At 40.0% G+C, this 25870-nt stretch overlaps 2 protein-coding genes across 4 annotated transcripts in view; one reads left to right on the top strand and one right to left on the bottom strand.

Annotated features, from left to right (window-relative positions):
- LOC147311220 (axonemal central pair apparatus protein HYDIN-like) overlaps nt 1-4273 on the top strand; it is a 57067-nt gene extending 52794 nt beyond the window's left edge. For all 3 annotated transcript variants that reach the window (XM_086266250.1, XM_086266249.1, XM_086266251.1), the window contains 7 exons: nt 301-510; nt 631-794; nt 2126-2276; nt 2357-2587; nt 2706-2930; nt 3140-3421; nt 3836-4273. In XM_086266250.1, the coding sequence (XP_086122376.1) occupies nt 301-510; nt 631-794; nt 2126-2276; nt 2357-2587; nt 2706-2930; nt 3140-3421; nt 3836-4045 (1473 nt within the window). In that variant the 3' untranslated portion in view covers nt 4046-4273. The remainder of the gene's footprint in view (nt 1-300; nt 511-630; nt 795-2125; nt 2277-2356; nt 2588-2705; nt 2931-3139; nt 3422-3835) is intronic.
- Nucleotides 4274-4577: 304 nt separating this feature from the next.
- Nucleotides 4578-16174, bottom strand: LOC147311219 (C-type lectin domain family 4 member E-like). Its single transcript, XM_086266258.1, has 6 exons — nt 16068-16174; nt 15890-15991; nt 15564-15713; nt 8860-9002; nt 6224-6327; nt 4578-5562 (listed from the first exon to the last, which is right to left on the bottom strand). Exons 1-6 carry the CDS (start codon nt 16135-16137, stop codon nt 5415-5417), a joined length of 717 nt encoding a protein of 238 aa, XP_086122384.1. The 5' UTR covers nt 16138-16174; the 3' UTR covers nt 4578-5414.
- Between the last annotated feature and the right edge of the window lie 9696 nt (nt 16175-25870).

Here is a 25870-nt window from a genome sequence, read left to right as displayed (position 1 = left end):
GAGGTCAACATCAGGCGATGTGAAACATATATAAGAGTTTTTAAAAAATATTACTTGGCTTCAATGAGCTCTGTAACACTAATGTCTACAAGAAGTCTATCTAGAGATTGAGTTGAAGGTAATCTAATTTTTTACCATGACACAGGAATTAATTTCTCATATCAGCAGATGTAGCTCAGATGTGGGAAGATTATGTTTTGACATCAGAAGTTTAAACGTCATACGTCATCTGTTCTTTGTAATGTCAGCGCCTTTGAGCCATCTGTCACTGAACTGTTGCTGCCCTCTCTCTGTGTGCAGGTGGTGAATTTTGTTTGCCCAGTTCGTGGCTCTCACACTCAGACCCTGTCTGTGCTCAACCCCACAAACCAGGGTTACAGCATCGCACCTGTCATTGAGGGTGAGCACTGGAGTGCAGCACTCTCTGTGAACTTCGAGCCCCACCAGAACACGGCATTCACGATCACCTACCGACCTATGACCATGACTACTTCTGGAAAGAAACATCAGGTAGAGGAGCAGTGCCATTTTAGTGGCACTGAGTTAAATATGAAATGCATGTAGATACGATTGATTGATTAAATGGATTTAATCCCTGAAAATTGTACATTTGTCCTTCCTTTTGCACAGGGATCAGTCTTTTTTGCTTTTCCCGATGGGACAGGCATGCTGTACTCCTTGCAGGGAACTGCTGATCCTCCTAAAGCAGAGGACACTATTGTGCACGAGCTGCCGGCAAAAACTAGCCACACTGTGCTGCTCCCTGTGCACAACTGGCTCTCTAGGCAACAGCGGTAAAACACTTAAGACCACATTTACTAATCGGGGTAAAAACGCTGAAAGGTGTGGTTATATTTATGGGGAAGTTGCACTGTTTTCTAAGCACAGGCACAGTCAGTTCACTTTAATATGACATGCTGAATCAGCAAGGTTAGCACAAGGTCAAGAGATGATATTCAGCTAATTTACTAACAGGAGAAGTTTGTTAATGGAACCACCAAATATTGTTTATTTATGTGTAATAAAACTTTATTAAGGAAAAATGTGTTTTTGCAGGTTAATAATGTAATTGCATTGATCAGAACAACCACAAACAACCGCTTCAAACTAACAAACAAATACAAAACATCAAAATAAGAAATGGGCTGCTATTAAAACTTCTCGAGGCATGATTACTGTCAGGATAAGGTCCAAATTCAGCATCATCATCCTTGCATTATCTTTTTTCTTCAGCCATATTTGTTGAAATTCCTGCCACAGAAGCCACAGAATGTTGAAAAGAACCTAATGCCAAAAACTGAAATTTAAGTTTTGTTGCTGCTGATATTGTGTGTCTCCTTTAGTTTGGAGGTCCCAGGTGGCTTGGTATAAGTTTTTATCACATCTTTGTCTGGATTTCCAAATAAAGTGACACGAGTGCAGAAACGTCTCCTAAATCTCTGCAGCAGTAACTGACACATTCAAGTGTAAAAAATAATGTTTTTTTTCTCCTACTTTAAATTGCATGTTGCCATTGTTAAAAATCCATCCATCCATCTTCATCCGCTTTATCCGAGGCCGGGTCGCGGGGGCAGCAGCCTAAGCAAAGAGGCGCAGACCTCCCTCTCCCCAGCCACCTCCTCCAGCTTATCTGGGGGAACACCAAGGCGTTCCCAGGCCAGCCGAGAGATATAATCTCTCCAGCGTGTCCTGGGTCTGCCCCGGGGTCTCCTCCCGGTGGGACATGCCTGGAACACCTCACCCAGGAGGCGCCCAGGGGGCATCCTTGTCAGATGCCCGAACCACCTCAGCTGGCTCCTTTCGATGTGGAGCAGCAGCTGCTCTACTCTGAGCCCCTCCCGCATGGCCGAACTTCTCACCCTATCTCTAAGGGAGAGGCCAGCCACCCTTCGGAGGAAGCTCATTTAAATCATTTGTTAAAAATCTGTTATTAAATATTTAGCAGCAAAATATACCACTGTCTTTACCAGCTATTTTTTTTTTTTAAATATGTGTATGCTGACCCAGAGATAAAAACTGTAGCTGGGTAAAGTGGAAATCGAAAATTTTAATATTCTAGCACTTTAATAAAAAGTGGAGGGAATGATCTCAGTCATGTCATGAATGTTCTCATCTGTGTTCTCAGGTTCCTTGTGCAGCTAGAGATAGTGAAGCCTGATAAACCAGATGCTACAGTGTCCCTCAGGGGCATCAAGTTCATCGATGTCCCCGCCCATGCTAACAGGGACTATGAAATGTCTTTCTTTACATATACAGAGGGACAGTTTAACACCAAGGTTTGATCAAACATTACACATTTCCAGATCTGAACTGACATTTGTTACCCATCATGACATCATTTAATCTTTTTCTTCAGGTGACATTCCGTCACCATGAGACAGGTGAGTACTTGTTCTACCTCGTTACCTTCAAAGCCACGTCTCCAGGAGTCCTGTCCACCATAGAGTTAGTGACACCAGTTCGCCGGGCGGCCTCAGCCACCGTTCAAGTAGAGAACCCCCTGACCACAGCTTCCTGCCTCACCACTGAGTGTAAAAGCCGTGATATCATTGTCCCACCTCAGCACACGGTGCCAGGCCAGTCCAAGGTGAATACTGAATGCGTCTTCCATCATACTTGGAAAACAAACAAACAAAACCCCTAACTGTGTTTCCATAAACAAACTCTAATAGGCACTGTCTGTGAATGTCTGCCTTTCCTTTTAGGGTGTTTTGCCTTTCGAGTACAAGCCTCTGCAAGCAGGCGAGTCTACAGCACGGCTAACTTTGTTCAGCAGTGAGCTGGGCCACTTCCACTATGATCTGCTTCTCAGAGCTCTGCCTCCAGCACCAGAGAAAACTGTGCACTTTAACGCTTTACTGGGCCGTAGCCACACCGTCACTGTAAAGTTTATCAACTATGCCCGCTTCAAAACCACGTACTTCTGTAAGGTAAAAACAAAACAAAGAAGAAGAAATAGCCCTCTTCTGTCTTTGTATACATTCATGCTAGGATGACTTTATATGCATTCAGTGTCAGCCTTCATCACTTCTTAAGACACCTTTTTATGTGTTCTTTATAATTTGTCAACACACAACTCTGTGTGTATCTTTCTGTCAGTTTTAAACAGAAATTTTCTCATGTTGTCTCTCTCCTCCAGACTGATTACCCAGACTTTATCGTGGACAAGAGTGTGAGTGTAACTCCGGGTTTCCACGTGGGCTCAGAGGCCAGCGTGGACGTCTGTTTTGAGCCTTCTCAGCTGGGAGAAGTGAAAGGCCAGCTCAGCCTGTCTTCAGGAGTTGGTGGAGAATACATATTTCCCTTACATGGGTTATGCTTGCCCCCCCAGTCTCAGGGCCCGTTCAGCATTAAAGCTGGTGGGAACATCATCATCCCCTTCAAGAATGTGTTCCTGCAAACCACAGCTTTCTCTTTTCTGGTAAAGACCAAGTAGAATTTGTGAAAATGGGCACAGTGAGAAAACCAGACCAAGCAGTGGCGTAAAGCTAAAAATGTCTTATTGACATAACATTAAGTGATTTCCAACATACTAATTCAAACACATCAAAAAAAGTCAATGTTATTAAAAACAGGGATGTTTTACTGAGGAGTATTTACACTGTGTTCACTGTGACACCATGAAACATTAAATTTGGCCTGGAAAAAATGGCAGAATTGTGCAACTCTGTTGTGCAACCCTATGTTTCAACAGATTTGACTCTTGCTTCTCTCTGATACAACTTTCACTTTAGCAATTTTTTTTAGCATTGATAAATGCTTCAGTTTATGTGCTTCACTTAATAGTGCAGCTTATTTTGATTTTATGTAACCTGAACCCTGTTTATGCCTATAGGTTGACAACCACCATTTTATAGTCAAAGGAGGGGGAAGCATCAAATCCAAAGAGATTCAGAACATCCAGGTGTCCTTTGAGGCTCCTCCAGATGGCTCTCCAGGACCGTGGTTTGGCACCTTGACCATCTCCAGTCAGAGCTCTGAGGGCCACAGGAAGCCCTACTCATGGGTCTATTACCTGAAGGGCCACCGCCCCGAGTCATTATAGAAACATGCAAATATAGAAAGACAGAGATGCCAACATGAGTACAATGAAAAAGGCATTGATTGCCAGATTGTACGATGGTCCAGTTGCATATGCTGACAAGTGACTTATCTGAAGCTTCATTAAGATTTTATTGCCAAAATCTAGAATATCTCCTTGTGTAGTGTGTGATTCAAGTAATTAGCTGACAAACCTGTCAATAAATATTTAACAACTGACTGAATAAATTCTGCAAAGAAAACTCGGAGATGCCTGTTACTGCACACACATGGGGGGAATCATGAGTTCATTTGAACAGTATATGTGGTCCATTGATAGGTCCAGTTAGATCACTTGACTTCCTTTTTGTATCATAATGACCCATATGTTAACTTTTCACCTAAGTGAATTCATCCAAACTGGCCTGTTTGCTGTTAGACTCATGGCACATTATGTGGAAACTAGCTATACAGCAGTAACTTTCTTATTATCCAAAGTTAGAGCTATCACATCACACATGGTGAGGAGCTGCAGTGTATATACAAAATTCACTCTTTTTACTTTTTAAGGAAAAACACTTTGATACAACCTTTGTCAGACTGTTCCGGTGGCCCTCTCTTCCTCTTTTCATGGTGGAAAGAACAAACGTAATTAATTAAACCAAAGTGCACATAAGATGTGATTTACAGACTTGTGCTTAATCATTTATTAATCATAAACAATCAGCCCAGCTTTACTGCTTGCAACAACAAGCCAGGAAAAAAAACCCCACACAAAACAAAAACGCAATATCCCTGCATTGCAGCAAGTCACATGGTACAGTTGTAGCAAAAAGTTTTGAGAATGACACAAATATTGGTTTTCACAAAGTTTGCTGCTTTTTGTTTTTATGATAGCAATTTGCTTATAATGCAAAACGTTTAGAAGAGTGATCAGATGAATTGAAAAGTCCTTCTTTGCCATGAAAATGAACTTAATCCCAAAAAACCCATTTCCACTGCATTTCATTGCTGCCATAAAAGGACCTGTTGACTGAGGACAATATCCTGACATCAGTATAACTACTAACATATTGTGACAACTTCTGATTATCCATAAACATATGACTAATATGCGGTGAGCCAGAGAATCTGCTGTAGTTCTGCTTTGGCCACTGGTTCTCTTAAAATGTAAAATTAACTGATATATCAGAAAAGGCAGTCAGCAGTTGGACCTCAGTTCATGTGCTAAATTATGTTTTCTTTTTTTACAACAGGAAGTAAATCTATTTATAAAAGTGAACAGTATATAGCTATAGCTACAACTCAGCACTGCAATGCTTTAGCTAAATAGGTATTCAGAGAGGAATAAAACAAAAATAAAATAATAAATGATAAAGGATCAGGAGTGGGTATTATGGTATTTTTTCACAGACCCACGGCAGAGACTTCCTGCATGAAACATCATTCCAAGTGCTGTCAGATGTCCTGATATGAGCACAGTCCTCTTCACCCCACCGTGGGTCTCCACTGCCATTATCAGGTTGGTCATCTGCCCAGTACCTGACAGATCAGTGAGCACAATTATTATCTTTGAGAAAATAATTAGTTCTGAAACATTTATAAAAGCAAGAAAAGGATGAAAAGATTTTTATAACATCAAAGATTACAGATGATAAAATCAGTTTCCTGGCTTGATTAATCCACTGAATTTATGGATCTACAAACTCTGTAGCTGTTAAGAACAAATTGCAACAAAATGCAAAACAAAACTTGGTGAAAAAAAAATAAGCTACTCTGTGTTTTTTGTTTGTTTGTTTGTTTTTCCCTGTCAGGAGATGATGGTAGTGTTGGCTGGTGTCTCCTATATGTGGTTTTATTTCTGTTATTCATTTTTAACTGTGTGGTTAACACATTTGACTTACACAAATAATATCCCCAGTTTAATTCCAGGAGACAATTAACCAGGTTAAAATCTGTGCTAAATCAAAACCCTGTGTTTTCACCTGCTGTGGTAACCCCATGGCAAATAAGGAAGCAGCTAAAAGTACATTCTTCATTCTAAAATGCTTAGTTAATATCATGTATGACCACCATAAGGCTATCAAAATAAGTCAATTTTTATGATTTTCAGCGATTGACATCTAAGTCTATTAGTGAGTTTATTTGTGAGCAGCATGTATTATAAATATAATTAATATAATCTGCCAAAATGACAGCTTACTTCAGATTAAGAGGAGTTCCGTCTACCCATTTCCATTTTCCCTCTTCTTCTATATCATGTAAACCAATCCAAGTCGATGTTTTGGTGAGCCTAGTAAGGTACTCCTGTTCAGAAAGAACAAAAACATGAATTCCCATTTGGGAATTTAGTTTATTTAGTTTATACATACACTTTAATGAAATTTGCAGATTGTCTTGGTGGAGTTTAATAAACTCAGCCGTCTGCTCTTTGCTCCCTAAAATATAACACTGGACACTGGAGTAAAATCTCTACCATCTCACACTTCTCTTTAATCAGTTATCTGTTTGACGTTTATTCAGTTGTGTGAAAACTTTAATCTCAGCCAAACCAATTTACTCACAAACAAAACACTGAAAAAAGCCAAACAATAACATTTTGAAGTTAACTAAGTGACTTATATATCATGTTTAACCTGAGTAGCGAAAGACCGCGGGGGGTTTGACAACAATGTGCTGGGAGTTCGCTGCTTTGGCCGGCTCTAGTGAGCCATTCATCTCCTCCTTTGGCCAGCTTATTATCCCTGCAGGGTACCTGATAACAGGCAGGGCATAGGTGTTGACAGCCCGGATCTTATTCTTACCTTTCAGCTGACTCCTCGGGACTTGCCTGGTACTTGGTGGTTGCAACTTTCCTAGTGTTCTCCTTATGGTTCCCATTTGCCCTTGAGTACCCCAGCTACAAGTACCTGTTGTTGCCTTCTTGTAGTTTGATCCCTTCAGTTCTACTTTCCCTCTCTTCGTTATCATCCAACTACACTTCTCCAGTCCAAACAACATTCCGATGTCATTGCTGTGTATCCTGGTGGTGTGGATCAGCGAATCTCTGTCACATTCACTCTTGGCATACAGCTTGATGTCATCCACGTAGAGGAGGTGGCTGACGATTGGCCCATTCTGTAGTCAGTATCCGTAGCCAATCTTGTCAGTGATCTCACTGAGCGGTTTCAGGCCTATGCAGAACAGCAGTGGAGACAGTGCATCTCCTTGGTAGAACCTGCACTTCATGGTGACTTGTGCTATGGGCTTGAAGTTGGCCTCTAATGTATGGGCTTTAGTGTTGTACGCCACATACACATTGAGTTCCTGATGACGGCTCTTAGGGTCCTGTTGATTTTGTATAGTTCTAGGCATTCCAGGAACCCAGGTGTGGGGCATCTATCCAGGCAGCGCACAGGTTGCTGAGCCTAGTCTTGCTGTCTCAGACAACTGCTCGGTCTACCAGTAGCCTCCTTTCTGTGCCCCGCTCATGTAATGAACCATAGCTTACCCACTACGATGCTTGACAAAAGCTCCCATTTGGTACCAAGGCTAGGACCAGTCCCTTCTTGGGGTATTTGGGGATCAGGACTCTCTGGCCTTCAGTCATCCATTCAGAGTGTCTCTCATTGACTCAGTGAATACTCAGCCCCTTCAGCCAGTAGGTGTAGCCATGGTGAAGTCTGGTGCTGTCTAACTCTTCACTGTGATGATTACTAGACCATGTTCAGGGTCTGTGATAATCACTGTGATGGTTAAATCACAGTGATGGGTACTGGACTTAGATGGATATCATCCATCTAAGATGGATATCATCCATCTAAGTTCAGGGAGCAGCCCACTTCTCATCAGAATGTTCTGGTACCTCAACACCTGACGCAGGCCTTGTTAATCCGGTCACGTCCGAGCCTGTATGGCTCCATATTTATCTTTTTTCGCTCATGTCTGTGGTAAGCTATACCATTATACTACACACACACTAGACTTCTTCCACAGTATCCAGAGTGAGATGGAGTAACCGCTGTTTCAGGGTTTAATAATTGCTGGGACATAAAAATATGTATAGTATGTTTGTTTGCTTTGCTGTAAAATGTCATTTTTCATAGTTTTTCTCCTGCTTTGACCCACCCTCTAGTTCTCATCTGAAGATGTATTTGCCAAAACAGCTCAATTGTAGTTAACAATTAAATTTACTATATAATCAATTATAACTGGCTGCAAAATAATTTCATATGTCAATTATTATAGGTCCGTCAGTATTTGGGAGCTGAATCTTCAGCCCTGCTGAAAGCCTAGATGGAAGCTTGTCAAGTAAAAGTGAAGAAAGGAGCATAAACGAGACGTGCAGCATACAGGAGACCGCAAAGCTGAGAGCAGAATTGATCAAATTAGGAGCTAAAATAAAAGACTGAAGTGATAGCTGTTTTTATTTTCAGCAATTTTCCATTTTTAAGGACAAAAGGTTTCAAACTTGTCCACGCCTTAAACCTCATGTGTGTTTAATCTAGTAGTAGCAAATGCGTAAAAATAAGGGATTTATGAGGACACTGAATAAAAAATTGCTTCCTTGAAAACAACATTTACAATTTAGTATTGAATGAAAATAATCTATATACAAAGTGTCTTTGAATGGCAGAGATGCATGTAGCACAGAGCCATTGCTCAGTGTCTGAGCGGCAGAACAGCAGAATCTTAGCTGGAAGCTCACAAAACCATTTCAACAACCACCACACCGCTAAAACTAGACATCTCACAAATTCCAAAAATGCAGGTTTCATCACACTCAGAAGTAATGAATGAGGGGTACGAATATGAATATTCATGTATAAACACAGTAAAACACATACATAGGAACTGTACCTGTTCTTTAGCGCAATCAATAACCACCAGATCTGCTCCTCTGTCTCTGCAGTCCCTTCTGGCTGCATCCCAGGGACCAGAGCTTCCAGAGAGGAGATAGCAGCTATAGCTGAAATTACTCCATCCTGCAGGACATTGTATAACTAGAAGAAATTAAAAACAAGTAATATTTCAGTAAGGTTAATGAAAAATATTTAATGAACCTTACAACAATGCTCATTTGATCTGTTTAATTAGATTTATCTATAGTTTATTCACCTCCTGACTTTTATATTTGTTTGCCTGTGTATATTTACTATGGTGACAGTTTTTGTACTTAATCTATTTTAGGGCTGCAACCAATATTTTAATAATCAGTTATTCCATTCAGTAATCAGATAAAAAGTACTTTTTTCTTATTAATGGGCAATAATAAATGTTCAAAAGAAAAAAATCACAAGTCTTTTAAAATGAACTCATTATCAGTTTATATTTTAGAAATTGCTGTTGCAACTCTTTCATGTATTTACAGGCCATATTAAAAAAATTCTTAGATGCAAAAATAAATATATGATGTCAAGTGCAGTAGTGCCCAATGAAATAATACAGCCTAAACTAATCATTCCAAGGTTTTAAACATTATTAGGAGACAAAAAACAAACAAGCAAAAAGTATTTTATCTCCTGGATGAGGTGTTTTTGTGTAAGTGTTTTTGTGCCTGTGTCTGTGTGCTTTAGTTTTCTAGTAAATGTGTTGTTGTAAGCCTTTAGAGGAGCATGTGGGAGTTGCAATGAAGAAACGAGAGCATATCAGTGTTCTGATATTTGCCTTGTGCATTTTTTTACTAGCCTACAAAAGAAAAAAATTGAACAGAGTTTTTTTTATATTATTTGACTTTAAATCTGAAAATGACGTTATAAAAGCATCTTCTATTCACGTCAGAGTTAGCTAAATACATGGTTTTATGTTAGCCTCCCCCCACCTTAATGAAGAGGGTGAGCTCAGGCGGAGTGAAGAAAGCATGTTTGGTCTTGGTTTGTTGCATCCAAAACAGCAGCACTTGTGGCTAAAACTTTACTGGGAACCTGCCAGGAGTCCTTAATGAAGCCAGCTGTTCAACAAACTCCACCATGAAAAAAATTATTTGCAGCTGTTCTCATCTGACTTATTCGATTTACACAGCAAAAATCTGCAATAAAGCTACATCCGACTAATAAAGGTAATAAAGTTAAAATATGCAGATGAACTGCTAGCTTAGCCTGATAGGATGGTTAGGTAGATTGCTTAAATCATCCTACTAATCTAAGGGTGAATCTAAGGTGGGAGGGGGGGGACATGGGGTGTACTAGAAAATATTTATTTCAAGTTTTTCCAAGCATTATCTTGCATATTTAGATTAATATCAAATATAAATAAATTAGATATTAATTCAGTTGTATTAATATATATAAAAAATACTTTTTTCCTTTTCTTCTCTATTGATTATATATTACATATATCTATTATATATCTTTATATTTATTATCACTACATTATATTTCTCATGTTGGGTGATCAGTGTATTACAGCAACCAAAACAAAACAAAAACAACAACAACAACAACAACAACCCATGACTCAATACAATAAATACAGTTTCACAAAAAACACATTTTGAAAAGTTAAATGTTATACTGTGTCAATATCTATATCAATCAATATCAGTCATTCCAAATCCAAATTAGAACTTTGGCACAACCATAAACTGTAAATAAAGAAGGGACGTCTCTGAAAAGTGAGGCCAATCCAAAAGTGCTTTAAATGCCTCTCTGAGAATTAGAAGGTGAAATATTGAATTTGATGTGTGCAGAAGAAAACAGTTTTCCATGTCAGACAAATATCTTGAAAGAAAAAAGATTATTATTATTATTATTATTATTATTAATAATAATAATAATAATAATAATGAAGGTCTGTGAAGAAGGTCTGTTATTATCAGTCTTCTGCAGGTTAACATCTCACTATTGTTGCTGTCTTTCCCAGAGTAAAAGTAAAAAAATTAAACTGCAATCTACCTAAGTTTTACGCAATATGCAAAATGCAGCTACAGTAACTGCTCCTAACTTCTAATAACTGGGTGAAACTGATAGAAGGTTGTGTTTAGAGACTCAGTGATTTGTGAATCTCTAAACAAACCTGTAGATCAGAAAGTGATGTCTCGGTGAAAAGATGCATCACAACTGAATCAAACATGACCACAGATGAAACAAGTAAAATAACAGTTAAAAAAAGATTTAAAGGATATTGAGATAAAAATAAGAATATGTAGTGTCAGTGTAAGGGCTATCAGCTTCCTTTTCAACTTCCTTAATGAAAATACATTAAGGATACTTGTTGTGGATTCAATCATTTTATAAGTCACTAAACACCATTAAATACATTTCACATATGTGTCGATGAAATACAGCCCTTAAATTATTTTAGTACCATTCAGATTTGTATATGTAAATTTGTGACAAGCATAAGGTACACTGCTGCACTGCAGCTTTATAGTGACAAGCAGTGATACGGATAATGGTTCATATGATATTTTCCTAATGACTGAAATTTGATTTTAAAAATGTGTTAAGTCAGAAGAAAATGATTACATCATTTGTTTGGAAAATGAATCACTACATTTCCGAGAAATCATGATCATATTTATTTTATTGTTTTACATTTAAAAAAAATTTTTCCTGGGGACTCTGTGACACCCCATTAAAGAGCCATAGGCTGTGGATCTCTTAAGATCTCACTGTTGGGTTTGTAAGGCCATGTTACTCCTAAATTTCTATCTTGTTCAAAGAGAAGATATAAAACAAAGTTCTAAGCTAATCACCCTTAGTGTTCTCCTTTTTTAAAAATAAGAATCGATAAAGAATCGTTAAACAGAATCGAAAATGAAATCGGAATCGTGAAAATCTTATCAATACCCATCCCTAGTCAGGGGTCAGTAACCTTTAACACCCAAAGAGCCACTTGGACCCGGTTTCCACGCAAAAGAAAACACTGGGAGCCGCAAATACTTTTTGACATCTAAAATGAAGATAACACTGTATATATTGTTTTTTTTTACCTTTATGCTTTGTGTGAACAACTAAAGTAAGTAAGTAAGTAAAGTTTATTTATTAACAGACAGGCAGTCACAAAGCGCTGTACACAAAATATTAACCCTTGTGTGGTGTTCATATTTTTGTTACTCAGCCAGTGTTCATGGGTCTGGTGGACCCGCTAGAGTTTTGGCTTTCCAAATTAACACTATCAAACAATTTTATGTTAAATTACTCAACAGATATTTACTTCATCCCAATTACAAGCCATATGAACAGCAAACATGGTTAATTTTTTCCCTTTACCTTTGTTAGATCACATTTATGAATTAATGTGCTTCTCGTTTTTTGTTTTTTTGTTTTTATAAAATGTTATAAAAAAAAAATCAGTTATAATCAAGTGGAGTGAGTGGAAAGACACAACACATTTACACGTGAAGCAACATGTTTCACAACTAAATGGGATCAGCTGCTCATCAATGGTGACATTAGGCCCAGATTTGTAAAACAGGTGGAGGTGGTGCACACACTTATCCCACACTGTCCTGATGGCAGCTAGCTTGTCTCTCTGCCGTCGAGCTGGTCTGTCGTCTCGGTTATCAAAACGGATAATCCTGGAAATTTTGTGGAAGTTTTCCAGAGACACTGATGCACGGAAAGGTTCTTGCCGGTTTCTGCATCCCACAGGGATTCTGTGGATTCCCCTTTGGACCTGAAAACTCCTGCAAGGATAAGAACCCCAAAGTAGGCCTTTGGGGTTCTTAGATGAATTTGGTCCATCTGCTTACACCTCTCTCCAAAAACACACCTTCCTTCTAGATTACTGCAATCCAGAATAATTTTCTGGATGGAATCTGGGATGAAAAGCTCAAATGAAGACTTGATGTCCTGCACATGAGTAACTGTCAGCCGTGTTGGCCCTGGCTTATCCCAGTAACAGCTCTGCAGGGTGGCTCATTTCTTGGGCAAGAAGACCATTCAATTTCACCAGTTATTGACATCCATATTTCTTCACTTGCTGTCTGGTGGGCTTGTTCTGGTCCTGGAGCTGGCTACAGATGGGGTACTCGTCTTCGTTTTGTTACTAAATGGTGCTCAACCTCATCCTCTTCTTCAAAGTCACTGTCAGACTCTGAATTTTCAGAAATGTGAAATATTCTGAAACCTCTTTGTCAACATCATCATCCGAAGCTCCTCTCTTCCAAAATCAATTGGATGGCCCTCGCAGCAGATAATCTTTTGCCATCTTGATCAGTTGTGATAAAGAACCACACTGGCAAAGTCTTTTTTATAGTATTATGCCCCTAATTTGCAGGTGGGACAGGGTATGAGAAAATAAAATTTGGATCCCTCAAGAAAGAGGGTAAAATGTGCGGGAATGTCAGAGCAGACGTGTTGATAGTTGAATTTTCAACAATGTTGCAACTTTGTGCGGGAGCAGGGGGGCGAAGAAAACACTATCAGCAGCACCAGAAAGGAGGAAGACAGAGTGTGGGAACACAGGACCTGCACTTTCAACACTTTTATTAGACCTGGGTCCAGTGGACCCGAACACCTTGTATGTAATGTAAATGCGTGGGGGGAGGTACAGTATGAGGTCATTGAAAATTAGTTCGGATTTATGTTCTTCACAGAAAATAAGCCAAAGCCAATGAATTTCAGGTTGAAAAAATAATTAATTGTTTAATTTTTCTTTTGAAAAAAACTGAAAACGGGTCTCACAGACCCGAACACCATACAAGGGTTAAAATAAACAATACAATCAATGGACATTATACACAATGTAAAAGATCAAATGTAAAGAATATAAAATACGTAGATCAACAAAAGGCTTGTTTGAACAGAAAAGTTTTTAACTGCTTTTTAAAAGAATCCACAGAGCAACTAAGGTGTGTGAAATCCATTAAGTTTTACAGAGAAAATCACATTTTGAAGTCTTAAAGAAATATAACAAAAGGAAAGACACCCAGCTGAACTAAAATTATCCATGTAGCAAACAAAAACTGTTGTGAGCCGCCACCCTCATATCGCCTTTGGAGCCTTGAACTGACTTTTAAAAAGTAATTGGAAAAAAAGCACTATGCTGCTAAAAAAAATAGACATTTGCAAAATTCTGCCTAAATGTGTATTTTACCTGGTTAATGTGTGTGGCGGGGCGTGGTCTGCAGCGCCGCTGCAGGGGAGGCGGACGCTCCTGAGCGGCACCAGCAATCACGCCTCGCTGCCTTAAAGTCTGTGCTTTCTCTGCTGTTGTGTTTTCGGCCTGTGAGCTGAAAAGCTACAGCCAGCTGTATGCGTACAGCAACCGTGTGAAAAGTGGTCAATAAAGAGATGCTGAAAAGCATGTTCATGGAAACGTTGTCGGGTCTGCCGTGGTACGTTTACGATGGAACTTCTGCTCCTGAACCTCTGCGCACAGCATCTGCAAATCGGGGCTGTACGAAGTCACTTTCATCTTTACGCAGGACTATAAGTTGTCATCTGTGAGGCATGAGCGGTTTTTGTTTTTAACATAGTTCACGGTGGAGAACAGCTGCCGACATAATGTGGATCCGAAGATCCATAATTGGCATATCTGGGGTTGAAAGTCTCGATAAATGCACGCCGTTTCTACAGGTATACCGACTTCTGCGAGTGTGATGCTTATTTTGAGCAATGAAAAATAATAAAATATAATTTAATTTTTATATTTCAATATCACAATAATCTTCCAATTTAGAACTACAAGTTAAAAAAAAGAACTAAACACAAATAAAATACACTTCAGCTAAATACTTCGAATTTATTTTCCCAAACCACCTGGAGCCGCAGTACAAGGACAAAAGAGCCGCAGGTTGCCGACCCCTGGACTAGATGAATGAGGCATGTTGAAAAAAGTGCTTTGACTGCTCAAGCAGAGTAGAAAAGTGCTATATATAGATATATATCTTGAAATATATGAAGCTAAATTATCACAAAACCCATTAGATGTGTTCAAACTCTGAACCATAAAATTTGTATGTAAATGTGTGATGGTCAAGCAGAATGTTCTAAAGAAAAAAAATGTCTGACTTTAGATGGAATGACTGTAACTACCTATATTAAGGTCTATTTGTTGTAGACTCATAAATTTATAGATGTAACTACAATTTCTATAAAGGAATCAATTTCAGCATTTTTGTACTGGTTTGATTTTGTGATGCAGTCGGCAATGTTGCTACTACTGGGGTTAGGTTAATTGGTGAATCTAAATTGTTCATAGGTGAGAATGTGAGTGTGAATGGTTGTGTGTTTGTGTGTTGTGTGTTTCTATGTGTTGGCCCAGCAATAGACTGGCCACTTGTCCAGGTTGTACCTTGCCTCTTGCACTATGGTAGCTGGGAAAGGCTCCAGTGACCCTGAATTGGATAAGCGCAAGCGAATGGCTGGATGGAAATAAATTAAATGAAATATCATCCAGCAACTTTCTTGGGTTGACTTTATGAATTTCGAATAATTTCAGTGAGTGCAAAGTCTTGAAGAGCCACAATCCCAAATGACAATGCATATTTGGTCTCTTAAGCATTTAAGTTTAATTAATTTAAGTTAATTAAGTTTCTTCTCAGTGAGAGAAAAGGAGAACAGTATTTGCTAGAGAATTGAATCACTGTAAAGACAACGGTAAATAAAAGGACTCACTCAGAGAACTCAGAAGCACTTCAAGCTTTTTGAGATTTTCAGAGAAGTTGGCACGCAGCAGGTCTCTTTCCTCAGTCATGACGGCAAGTTTTTTACTCACAGTGGAGAGATTTGCATTCAGGCTGTCTCTTTCCTCAATCATAATAAAGTCTGAAATAAATAAATTAGGGCAGGCTTTTGAGACACAAAACATCTTGTGCATTCATACTTAGACTGCTTCTGATTTATTTTAAACCATAAAAACTTTGAACATTGCTTAGCTTGTCAAATATTAATTCAGCACTCAGTGGCAGTTTGAACAATTATTTATGAAGAATCAGACTCACAGTGGACACCATAAGTTACAAATCCAATAAGAAGTAAAACACCCAGCAGACTCCACAGCACAATAACACCTAAATAACGATTCTCCTTACGGCTCTTTGGACCTGAAAAGAGAAGAAAAAAAAGACTGAATTATACAACAGTAACAACAGCTGTTAAAATAAATCTATCACTTCCTACCTGTGTGATGTGTTGACAGTTTTGGGTTGTCTTGTTCAGCAGATTCAGCACTGGCAGAAATTTCCTCCATTGCTCACAAGCAGGCAAACTATTTCCTAAATGGTGAGATCTGTAGCTCAGCGCTTGTAACCTCAAATTATCAGTAGTTTCAAGTTCTTCTTTTTTTGAACTTCTGAGGATGTCACACATTTCAGATGTTGATATGATTTTCACAGCACTAATTTACCAGTAAAAGTGGATCTGATCCTTTCTAAAGATAATTTTGTATATGATAGTCACATGAAAACTAATAAAAGTTAAATTTCTTTACGCAGTTTTTTTTAAGAACTTTAAAGTTTCAGATTTCAGATTCATATAAAGAAAATAATCAGAAAGTTAGCAATTAAAACTTTAGGCTCCTGCCTAAGACCTTTAAGTTCTTATTTAGAAACTATATAGAAACATGCTAGATAGTATTTTTAATCAGTTTTTAAAGATGGATTATTTACTGTCATTGCTGCAGAGACATTTGTGTGATTAAAAATAACCTCAACACAAGAATGAGATAATAACGTTACACATGAAAGTGCTAAAAGGGGAGAATTTCTCTCCCTCTCGCTCTTGCTTTTTAAAACATCCAGAAGCTTGTATAAACATTATAATTTCTTGGAAACAGCACAAAAACAACAGGTCAGCTCCTAAAAATGTTAGATTAGCACAAGTGGAGAGTGGCAATTAGAAGACCTTTATCTGATTTTGCCTTTTATTGATAAACAGGTTGTGAGAATCCTATTTTTAACTACCAAGAGTGCCACTACCATGCTAATAGATGACAACACCCTCCATAAGCACAAATACATAAACATGGAGAGGGAAAAATAACAAATAGGTAGAAAAAAAAAAACAAGGAAAAAAGGCAACAAAAAGGACAGGGGGGAACATAGCAAGAACTAAAGTTAGTCATGTATAACCTATTGAGGCCAACAGTGTGAAGGCAATGATGAAATATTCATTCATCTGATATTCAGCGTAAGTGTAAGTGCACGTGGCACTAGGACGCTCTAGACCGCAGGTCGTAAGTGAAGCAGTGGGAATAAGAATCAGCACCCCCAAATCTGAGGCCATGGTCCTCAGCCAGAAAAGGGTGAAGTGCCCACTCTGGGTCAGGGATGAGTTCCTGCCCCAAGTGGCAGAGTTTAAGTATCTCGGGGTCTTGTTCATGAGTGATGGGAGAAGGGAGCCGGAGATCGACAGACAGATTGGTGGGAACACCTTGGTGTCCCCCTGGACAAGCTGGAGGAGGTGGCTGGGGAGAGGGAGGTCTGGGCTTCTCCGCTTAGGCTGCTGCCCTCTTGACCCAGTCCCGGATATGTTGAAGAATATGGATGGATGATAATTAGTGTTTGTGAATGTTGTGGATTATGGTGTCTACTTGTTCGGGGTTATGTTGTCCACTTAGTTTTTTACCAGACTTCATAGCAATAATGGATGATTATTTTTTTCGCATGACTATATGTTGTAACTCATCCAGTACAGAGCTGCTGTTGCATAATGTGCCTGTACTGTGGGTGTCCTTGTTATCAAATTATGACTGGCTTTTGCCAGGAAACCATCTTTTATCACTAACATCTTGCTGTTTCCTGTAAGTCTATGTTCATCCTCCGTATCTGTGAGCAGTGTTTATTTTGTTCTGATCTTCTTAAATTCATGGAGAAACATAATATTTTATGAAAGCATTTAAGATATTTAAGGACACTTTAATGTAAGCAACCATCACACCCAATGTGCATTTCATACAATTTCTGTGTATGGTATTATATAGACAGCATACAAATGATGTACATCACTGGGGCTGAAAAGCAAAGTGTTTAAAAAAGTGTTTTTAATGTATTTCTAATGACCATGAGAGGATGACTTATCTCAGTGCAGAGTTAAGTCCAGTTGTATAGGAGTAATACTGTGTATGTTAACCAGTGTTGGGAAGGTTACTTTTAAAATGTATTCTGATAGGTTCGTAGCATAAACCTATTCGCTGGAACATTCAAGACAATTCTACTACACAGCAAAAGCAAGACACAAGTTACCAAAGTTCTTTGTGTTACTCATGCATGAGGGAGAGGACTGGACGAAGATGTGACCCCATAAACGACTTCCCTAAACCTGCTGGTCTGGAAGTCCAGCAGTCCATCGTCATACAAAACTCCAAGCCTTGCGCTGAAACTGGGACATACACTGCATAAAATGTCTGACATTATCCATTGTCATGCCCTCATGACAGAGGATGAAGCCCTAATCAAGTCCACTGATGTGTTCAAGAAGTTGTATGTCTCCAAATGGTCCGAGATGGTGTCTCACCGTGCCTTGAACACAATGAGTGAGGCAAAGTTTAACAAGACATCAACATTGCCCTTTACAGAAGATGTTCGGATTCTCCATCACTACCTTCAAAAATCTGCAGAAAGTGCCTTTTGCAGCTTGGAGAACGAAGCCACAGCTCAGAATTATGCCCAACTTGCACAAGTTACACTCTCACAAATCATTGTGTTCAATCAAAGATGTTCTGAAGAGGTTTCAAAGATGCGCCTCAAAAGTTTTCTTGAAAGAGACAAAACAGCACTCCACACAGATGTTGCCATGGGGCTCTCAGAAATGGAACAGAGACTCTTTCCCATTATTTCTATTCTACAGAAATAGTTACAAAGGGACAGAAATGTTCCAGTTCTGCTAACACCAAGCATGCTGGATGCTCTGTCACTACTGGTTAGTAGGAGGCCTGACTGTGGTATTTGTGCCACTAATATCTACCTCTTTGCAAGACCCCGATCAATGAGTCATTACAGAGGAATGGCCTCCTTGCGTGTTCATGCACACCAGTGTGGAGCAAAGCAGCCTGAGTATCTAAGATCGACACAGCTCAGAAAACATGTTGCCACACTCTCACAAGTCCTTAATTTGAAAAACAACGAACTTGATCAGGTTGCAGATTTCCTGGGTCATGATATCTGCGTTCACCGCGAATTCTACAGATTACCAGTTCCCACAACACAGCTGGCCAAGATTTCCAAACTGCTTTTAACACTGGAAAAAGGACATCTTTCCCAGATCCAGGGGAAATCACTGGATGAGATCAAAATAGAAGGTTTGTATTGAAAGGAGCAAATATTAGGGCAGTAGTTGAATATTATGCTTTATCAACAGAATTAAAACCTAAAAGCACAGACCATTCTGTTAAATGTCCATGATTTAAGGTTCTTGAAGTCTATTGTTTCATCACTTTGCAACATTTGGCAAACTGCAGAGTGGTGGCCTTAAATAGTAAAACTATGTACTATAATTTCCAGTATTTGTTCTGTATTTTATCATATCTCGTTGTTAATGTGAGGTTTTTGGGGGGTTTGTGTTAGTTTTTTTTGGGGTTTTTTTCCACAATTTCTCAGATGAAATTGCATTAAGTGATGCTGAAACAAAGGACGGTGAGAGTGAATCAGATGATGACATAGCACTCACAATGTCGGCGTGTGGCACCAGTGAGCCTGTACATGCAGTAGCTGATTCCACAAACACAGCGCAGCTCCAAGACACTGTAGATTGTGGTAAGTTACCACTAGCTTGGTTTCTGTGGATAAAATGTTTGTTACAAATATTAAAACTTAATCAAATTGTGTAATCAGCAGATGAAGGACCACTCACAATGCCTGCAGCAAGTGAGACTATTAGCAAGTTACCTCTGAAGGTAAGGGGTGCAGTTGGTTCTCTAAGCTTATGGACACGTTCTTTGTAATTTCGTTGCAATTCTGTCTCTGTACACCACCACAATGGATTTTAAAATCAAACAATATCCATATGTGTTAAAGTAGACTTCCTGCTTTAATTCTAGGGATTTGACGGAATCATCACATCACAGCCATTATGCGTAGTCTATTATTCTAAGAAGCTCAAGGGTAATTGTATAGCTGACAAACAATTTAATGACTGGGTGAGGCCTGTCTACAGACTACTTCATGTGACATACTATGGTGCTTGCATGATGCATTCTCATTATCCAGGTAAGTAAGTAAAAAGGTGGATTCTGTTCATCTGAACGTAGTTTTTTCAGTGGGAGAAATGTTTCGTCACTTAGATGTTTGTGCTTTAAGGTTCTTGAAGTCTATTGTTTCACTTTGCAACATATGGCAAACTGCAGAGTGGTGGCAAAAAGTCACTTGGATGAGTGACAAAATGTTTCTCCCACTGAAAACGCTACGTCCAGATTAACAGAATCAACGTTTTGGGATTTACTCACCTGGATGATTGAGCATACATCAAGAGACTTTTATTCAGTCTTTTATTCACAGTGGAACACTAAATGTTGTCTCATTTTAGAAATTTAATAAATTTTCAAAGAGAATTTTAGCTCGTTTTGATATCGATGGTAGCAACACATTTCAGAAGTTAGTACAGGGTAGCATCCATTCTTTAAACAAGCATATGTTTTTTGTTTTTTTTGTTTGGTTTTTTGTTTGTTTAAACTACTACTACTTTATATCTTCCAGATAAAAATGCTGCTCAATCCCACAATTCCCAAAGAGCTCCCAAAAACATGTGGTCCGAGGCTGAGGTTGCTGCAGTGATGAGGCATTTTAAAGACCACATAAATGAAGGGAAACTAGCCACCAAAAATTCATTTTAAATGTTTTTAATTTTTCTGTCTTCTATATTTTTATATTTCTGTGGGAAGCGTGGGCATTTTTGTCCATAGATTTCTTTTTTATTTATGGTTAAAATTAATGTTCAGATCCAAGAACACTAATAAAATGATGTTCCAGTAATCCTGTGTCCTGTCAGATGTGTATTCATGGTAATGATGACCTATTTAAAAATTACATCATTGTCCCTTTAAAGACCCAATATTGGGTTTTTTTGGACCTCATAAAACACATCGTTGTCAAGTGGACAATGTCTCCAGAAAACACAATAGAGTCTGGTTGGTGTGTATCAGTGTATCTAGACTTCTATAGGGAGTGTATGAGGTCTGAAGTGACCCAATTTTTTTTCAGATTTTTTCAAACACTTTAACCTCACTCCCTTGGCTCTAAGTCCTTTGAAAACGGTAGTCCACTTAAACCACCACCGGGCGGATTGACATAGTATAGTCCCTCCATACCACATAGACCCGTATGTGTGTGTGTGTGTGTGTGTGTGTGTGTGTGTGTGTGTGTGTGTGTGTGTGTGTGTGTTAACCACCCAAATGTGACTTAGGAGGACAACACTGTTATTGGGGGACTCCGTCAAAGTTTGCTTCATGGTGACATCACTCTGGTTTTAGGAGGGGTCTTCTCGTATTTTTTGACAGTTTGACCTACAGCATGCAGAACTGACTGCATGTGCTTTGTTTCTATGTTGAAATGAAACTCAGGCTTGAACATTAAGATAGTACTATACAGGTACACACCGGCTCACTCCTTGGCGGCCGCTTATCGGGGCCTGGAGCCTGGGGCTCGCTCGGGCCCCTTCGGAGGTGGGGTGCCCCCGGCCTCTCGGCCTGGGGCTCGGTCACTCAGGTGCAGCTGGGGGCCGGCGGAGCTCATGGGCGCGTCACTGCAACTCCCCCTGGCTTCTGCTCCGCGGCTGCTGAGTGAACCCTCATCTGGGACTCTCCTCAGCTCTTACTGGAACAGTGGCGCGGCTGCCCCTCTGTTGGTCTTCCATGGTCTCTTGTGTTCTGGGGGCCTCTGGATGTCGAGAGTTTGACCTCCTCCATACCCGCTTCACACCCTGGAGGACGGGGCTGTGGCCCCCCCACACTCCCTAGCAGATCGTTACATGGAGAAACCTTTGGAATACAAGCATGCTGATCCACACAGGTGTACACACGGGTGTTCACTGCTCGTAGACCCAAATTACACCTTTCTTGGCCGCTACTTCGAAGCACATCTGTCCTGCGTGCTGCACAACAACATTGAATATTTAGTATTTACTGCTGTTTACACTTAGCTAGATTAATGCGATGGTGTTGTGTTTAGTATGTTGCTTTGTTTTTTTTGCTTGTTTTCTATTTTTCTCTCAACAGGTGATCCAGGAGATTTTTTTTTCTCCCCCCCTTTCTCACTGTCCCTCTCCCCTTCTGTTTTTCCTTTCCTTCCTCTTTCTTTCTTCCTTTCCTATCCCTCACTCATGTCTGTCCCGTCTGTAACATCTGAAAATAAAATATGATAAATAATAAAAACAAAGATCGACCAAATGGACCAATACAGCAATGCCACGATGATCCATTTGGCAAAGTAAATCCATTGGGTATCCTTGTTGGTCTTCAGACAACAATTCTGATGGCTAAAGAACCAAATGGGACAGGCAAAAAAAAAAAAAAAAAAAAAAAGATAGTACTATACAACTACTTAACTTGTTTTAGGCACTTTTTACTGCTGTAGTGCATGGGTTCTCTCTGGCTGTGTACTCTGGCTTCCTCCCACAGTCCAAAGATGTAGCTTATGGGGTTAGGTTAACTGGTGATTCAAAACTGCCCTTTGGTGTGAATGCAAATGCTTGTCCTTCCATGTTAGACTGGTGATCTGTCCAGGTTGTACTGCCCTATGGTAGCTGGTATAGGCCCCAAACCTGCTACCCCACAATCCTGATAAGGATAAGTGGAAGAGGATGGATGATTGCAAAGGAATCAGTTGTTAATTGGAGTGACAGGCTGTCGCAGGGTATCAAATTGACAGACTCTACCACACTCACACCTATGGGCAATTTAGAATTACCAGTCCAGCAAACCCCACTAACTGGATGTCTTTTGGCGGAAGCTGTAGTTGCCAGATACAACTTGGGTGAGAGGCATTGTACACCCATCATATTTGGAATAGGTTCCAGCTGCAAGGTTAAGCAAATACGGAAGGATTGTTTTTTATTTTGTTTTGTTTTTTTTACTCTGACCCCCCTCACGCAGATAAGAATGCATGTGCCATTTTTAAGAAGCTGCAGTGTTTTAACTCAATTTGCTATTCTAGATAACAACAAAGTGAAAGAATCAATTCCCCTAATCCCAGTAAAATGGTTCCAGTAGAAAAAAGTGAAGAGGTCAATTGCGTTCAAATTTTATACTGGGATGAAGTGTATTAGTTGATATCTGCAACTGAATTGAAAACACCTCACCTTTCCAACTGTCCAAAACAAATAAATGTTGCAATATTTTGCTAACAGTGTCACAATCATCGTCTGGGGTGCACAACAATATCTTCTTTGGACAAGTGCATTCAGTGTGTGGGACCGGTTTCCTCCCTCAAGTGGCTTGGCTATAAGTGCAAAGGTGAGACATTTAGTGAATAGGTACAGTATATAGTAAAAAGCATTAATAGAGGTCAACAAGTTAAGACTAGCTGAAATGAACACTGCTCCCTTTTTAATTAATGGGTGGTCACGTCTAATTAAAGAAATGTAGTATTACCTCATTGGTGCAGGACCTTGTAAAAATGGTATACTTGGGATTGTCCTCAATTCCTCATTCCATAACATAAACTGCTCAAAATAATAAAGGGAACACTTAAACAATGCGATGTAACTCCAAGTCAGTCACACTTCTGTGAAATCAAACTGTTCACTTAGGTAGTAACACTGACAACCAGTTTCACATGCTGTTTTGCAAATAGAGTAGACAACAAGTGGAAATTATAGTCAATTCACCATAATAAAGGACTGGTTCTGCAGGTGGTGACCACAGACCACTTCTCAGCACCTATGCTTTCTGGCTGATGTTATGGTCACTTTTGAATGCTGGCGGTGATTTCATTTTAGTGGTAGCATGAGACAGAGTCTACAACCCACACAAGTGGCTCAGGTAGTGCAGCTCATCTAGCGTAGCACATCAATGTGAGCTGTGGCAAGAAGGTTTGCTGTGTCTGTTAGTGTAGTGTCCAGAGCATGGAGGTGCTACCTGGATGTGGAGTAGGCCATAGGAGGGCAATAACCCAGCAGCAGGACCGCTACCTCCACCTTTATGCAAGGAGGAACAAGAGGAGCCCTGCAAAATGACCTCAAACAGGCCACAAATGTGCATCTGTCTGCTCAAATGGTCAGAAACTGACTTCATGAGGGTGGCTTGAGGGTCCAGCGTCCACAGGTGGGGATTGAGCTTGCAGCCCAACACCATGCAGGATGCTTGGCATTTGCCAGAAAACACAAAGTTTGGCAACTTCGGCACTGTCACCCTATGCTCCTCACAACTGAAAGGAGGTTCAAACTGAGCACGTGACAGTCTGGAGATGCCGTGGGGAACGTTCTGCTGCCTGCAACATCCTCCAGCATGATCATATTGGCAGTGGGTCAGTAATGGTGAGGGGTGGCATTTCTGTGCCTGCCAGAGAGCCTGACTGTCATTGGGTAACAAGATGAGCTCCTCGGACCCTTTGTGAGACCACGTGCTGGTGCGTTTGGCCCTGGGGTCCACCTAATGCGAGACGACACTGGAGTATGTGGCTGGAGTATGTCAGCAGTTCCTCCATGACAAATGGTAAAATGGTAAATGGCCTGTATTTATATAGCGCCTTACTAGTCCCTAAGGACCCCAAAGCACTTTACATATCCACCCATTCACGCACACATTCACACACTGGCGATAGCAAGCTACATTGTAGCCACAGCCACCCTGGGGCGCACTGACAGAGGCGAGGCTGCCGGACACTGGCGCCACCGGGCCCTCTGACCACCACCAGTAGGCAACGGGTGAAGTGTCTTGCCCAAGGACACAACGACCGAGACTGTCCAAGCCGGGGCTCGAACCTGCAACCTTCCGATTACAAGGCGAACTCCCAACTCTTGAGCCACGATCGCCCCATGCCCCGTCCCATGCTATGGACTGGCCCGCCTGTTCCCCAGACCTGAATCCAATTGAGCACATCTGGGACATCATGTCTCACTCCATCCACCACAAACTGTCCAGAGGTTGGCAGATGCTTTAGTCCGGGTCTTGGAGGAGATCCTTCAGGAGACCGTCCGCCACCTCATCCCGAGCATGCCCAGGCACTGTAGGGAAGTCATACAGGCATCTGGAGGCCACACACATTCAACTACAACTACCTAAAGAACAAAGTATTTAATAAGAATAATTCATTCATTCACATCTGGGATGTCCTTTTTTTTTGGGAGGGGGGGGGGGGATTAGCAGTGTATGTGTAGTCATTAAAATATCCTTAAGTGTGAACAGTTTGGGGTTTTTTTTCAGCATTTCACATTACTGCAATGCTTTGACAAAAAACTACTTCACTTAAATAGAACTGCAAAGCTAAATTAAGTCTATCAAAATGTGTTTCAGTTTGTTTAGGGGTCTGGCACAAATCCTGCCTTGCAAAATTGGCAAATCAGAATTGTCACCAGTCATCACAGGTGTGTATCCCATTCATATTTGGCTTGACTTTTTTTTCAGTTTATTTTTTACCTGTCTAAAGTATTTATCAATTAAAATAACTTTTATTCTTACATTCCAGAAAGAAGAAATTTCTGAATATTCAGGGGAGGATGGATTGCCACATTCAGTTCTGGATCAAATATCAAGTGATGATGATGGCAACCACAGCATATCAGAAGAAGAATATCTGCCAGATTCAGAGTCATATGATGAAGATTCAGATGAAGACATCTCATTATTGCCAAGCACATCAAAAGGTCTGCTATGGCAAGATGACCTCTCCAAAGCGCATGAACAATCAGATTCAACGAATTTAATCCACAACTTGACAAAGGACAAACCACAAGATAAAAGTGAGCTTTGCGAAACTGAATCAGAAAAAATGACTTTAAGTAAAAGAAATTACTGCTATTTTTGTGGCAAACCACAAGCTAAAATTTCCCGC

This window comes from Aulonocara sp. 'chitande type north' Nkhata Bay, linkage group LG16 (genome assembly GCF_057382095.1).
Source record: "Aulonocara sp. 'chitande type north' Nkhata Bay isolate Kocher_YH1m ecotype deep benthic linkage group LG16, A_spYH_male_GT1.1, whole genome shotgun sequence".
In the NCBI taxonomy this organism is placed as follows: Eukaryota; Metazoa; Chordata; class Actinopteri; order Cichliformes; family Cichlidae; genus Aulonocara; species Aulonocara sp. 'chitande type north' Nkhata Bay.
The sequence above is the reverse complement of the archived record's forward strand: the minus strand, read 5'-3'. Positions and strand labels throughout refer to the sequence as shown.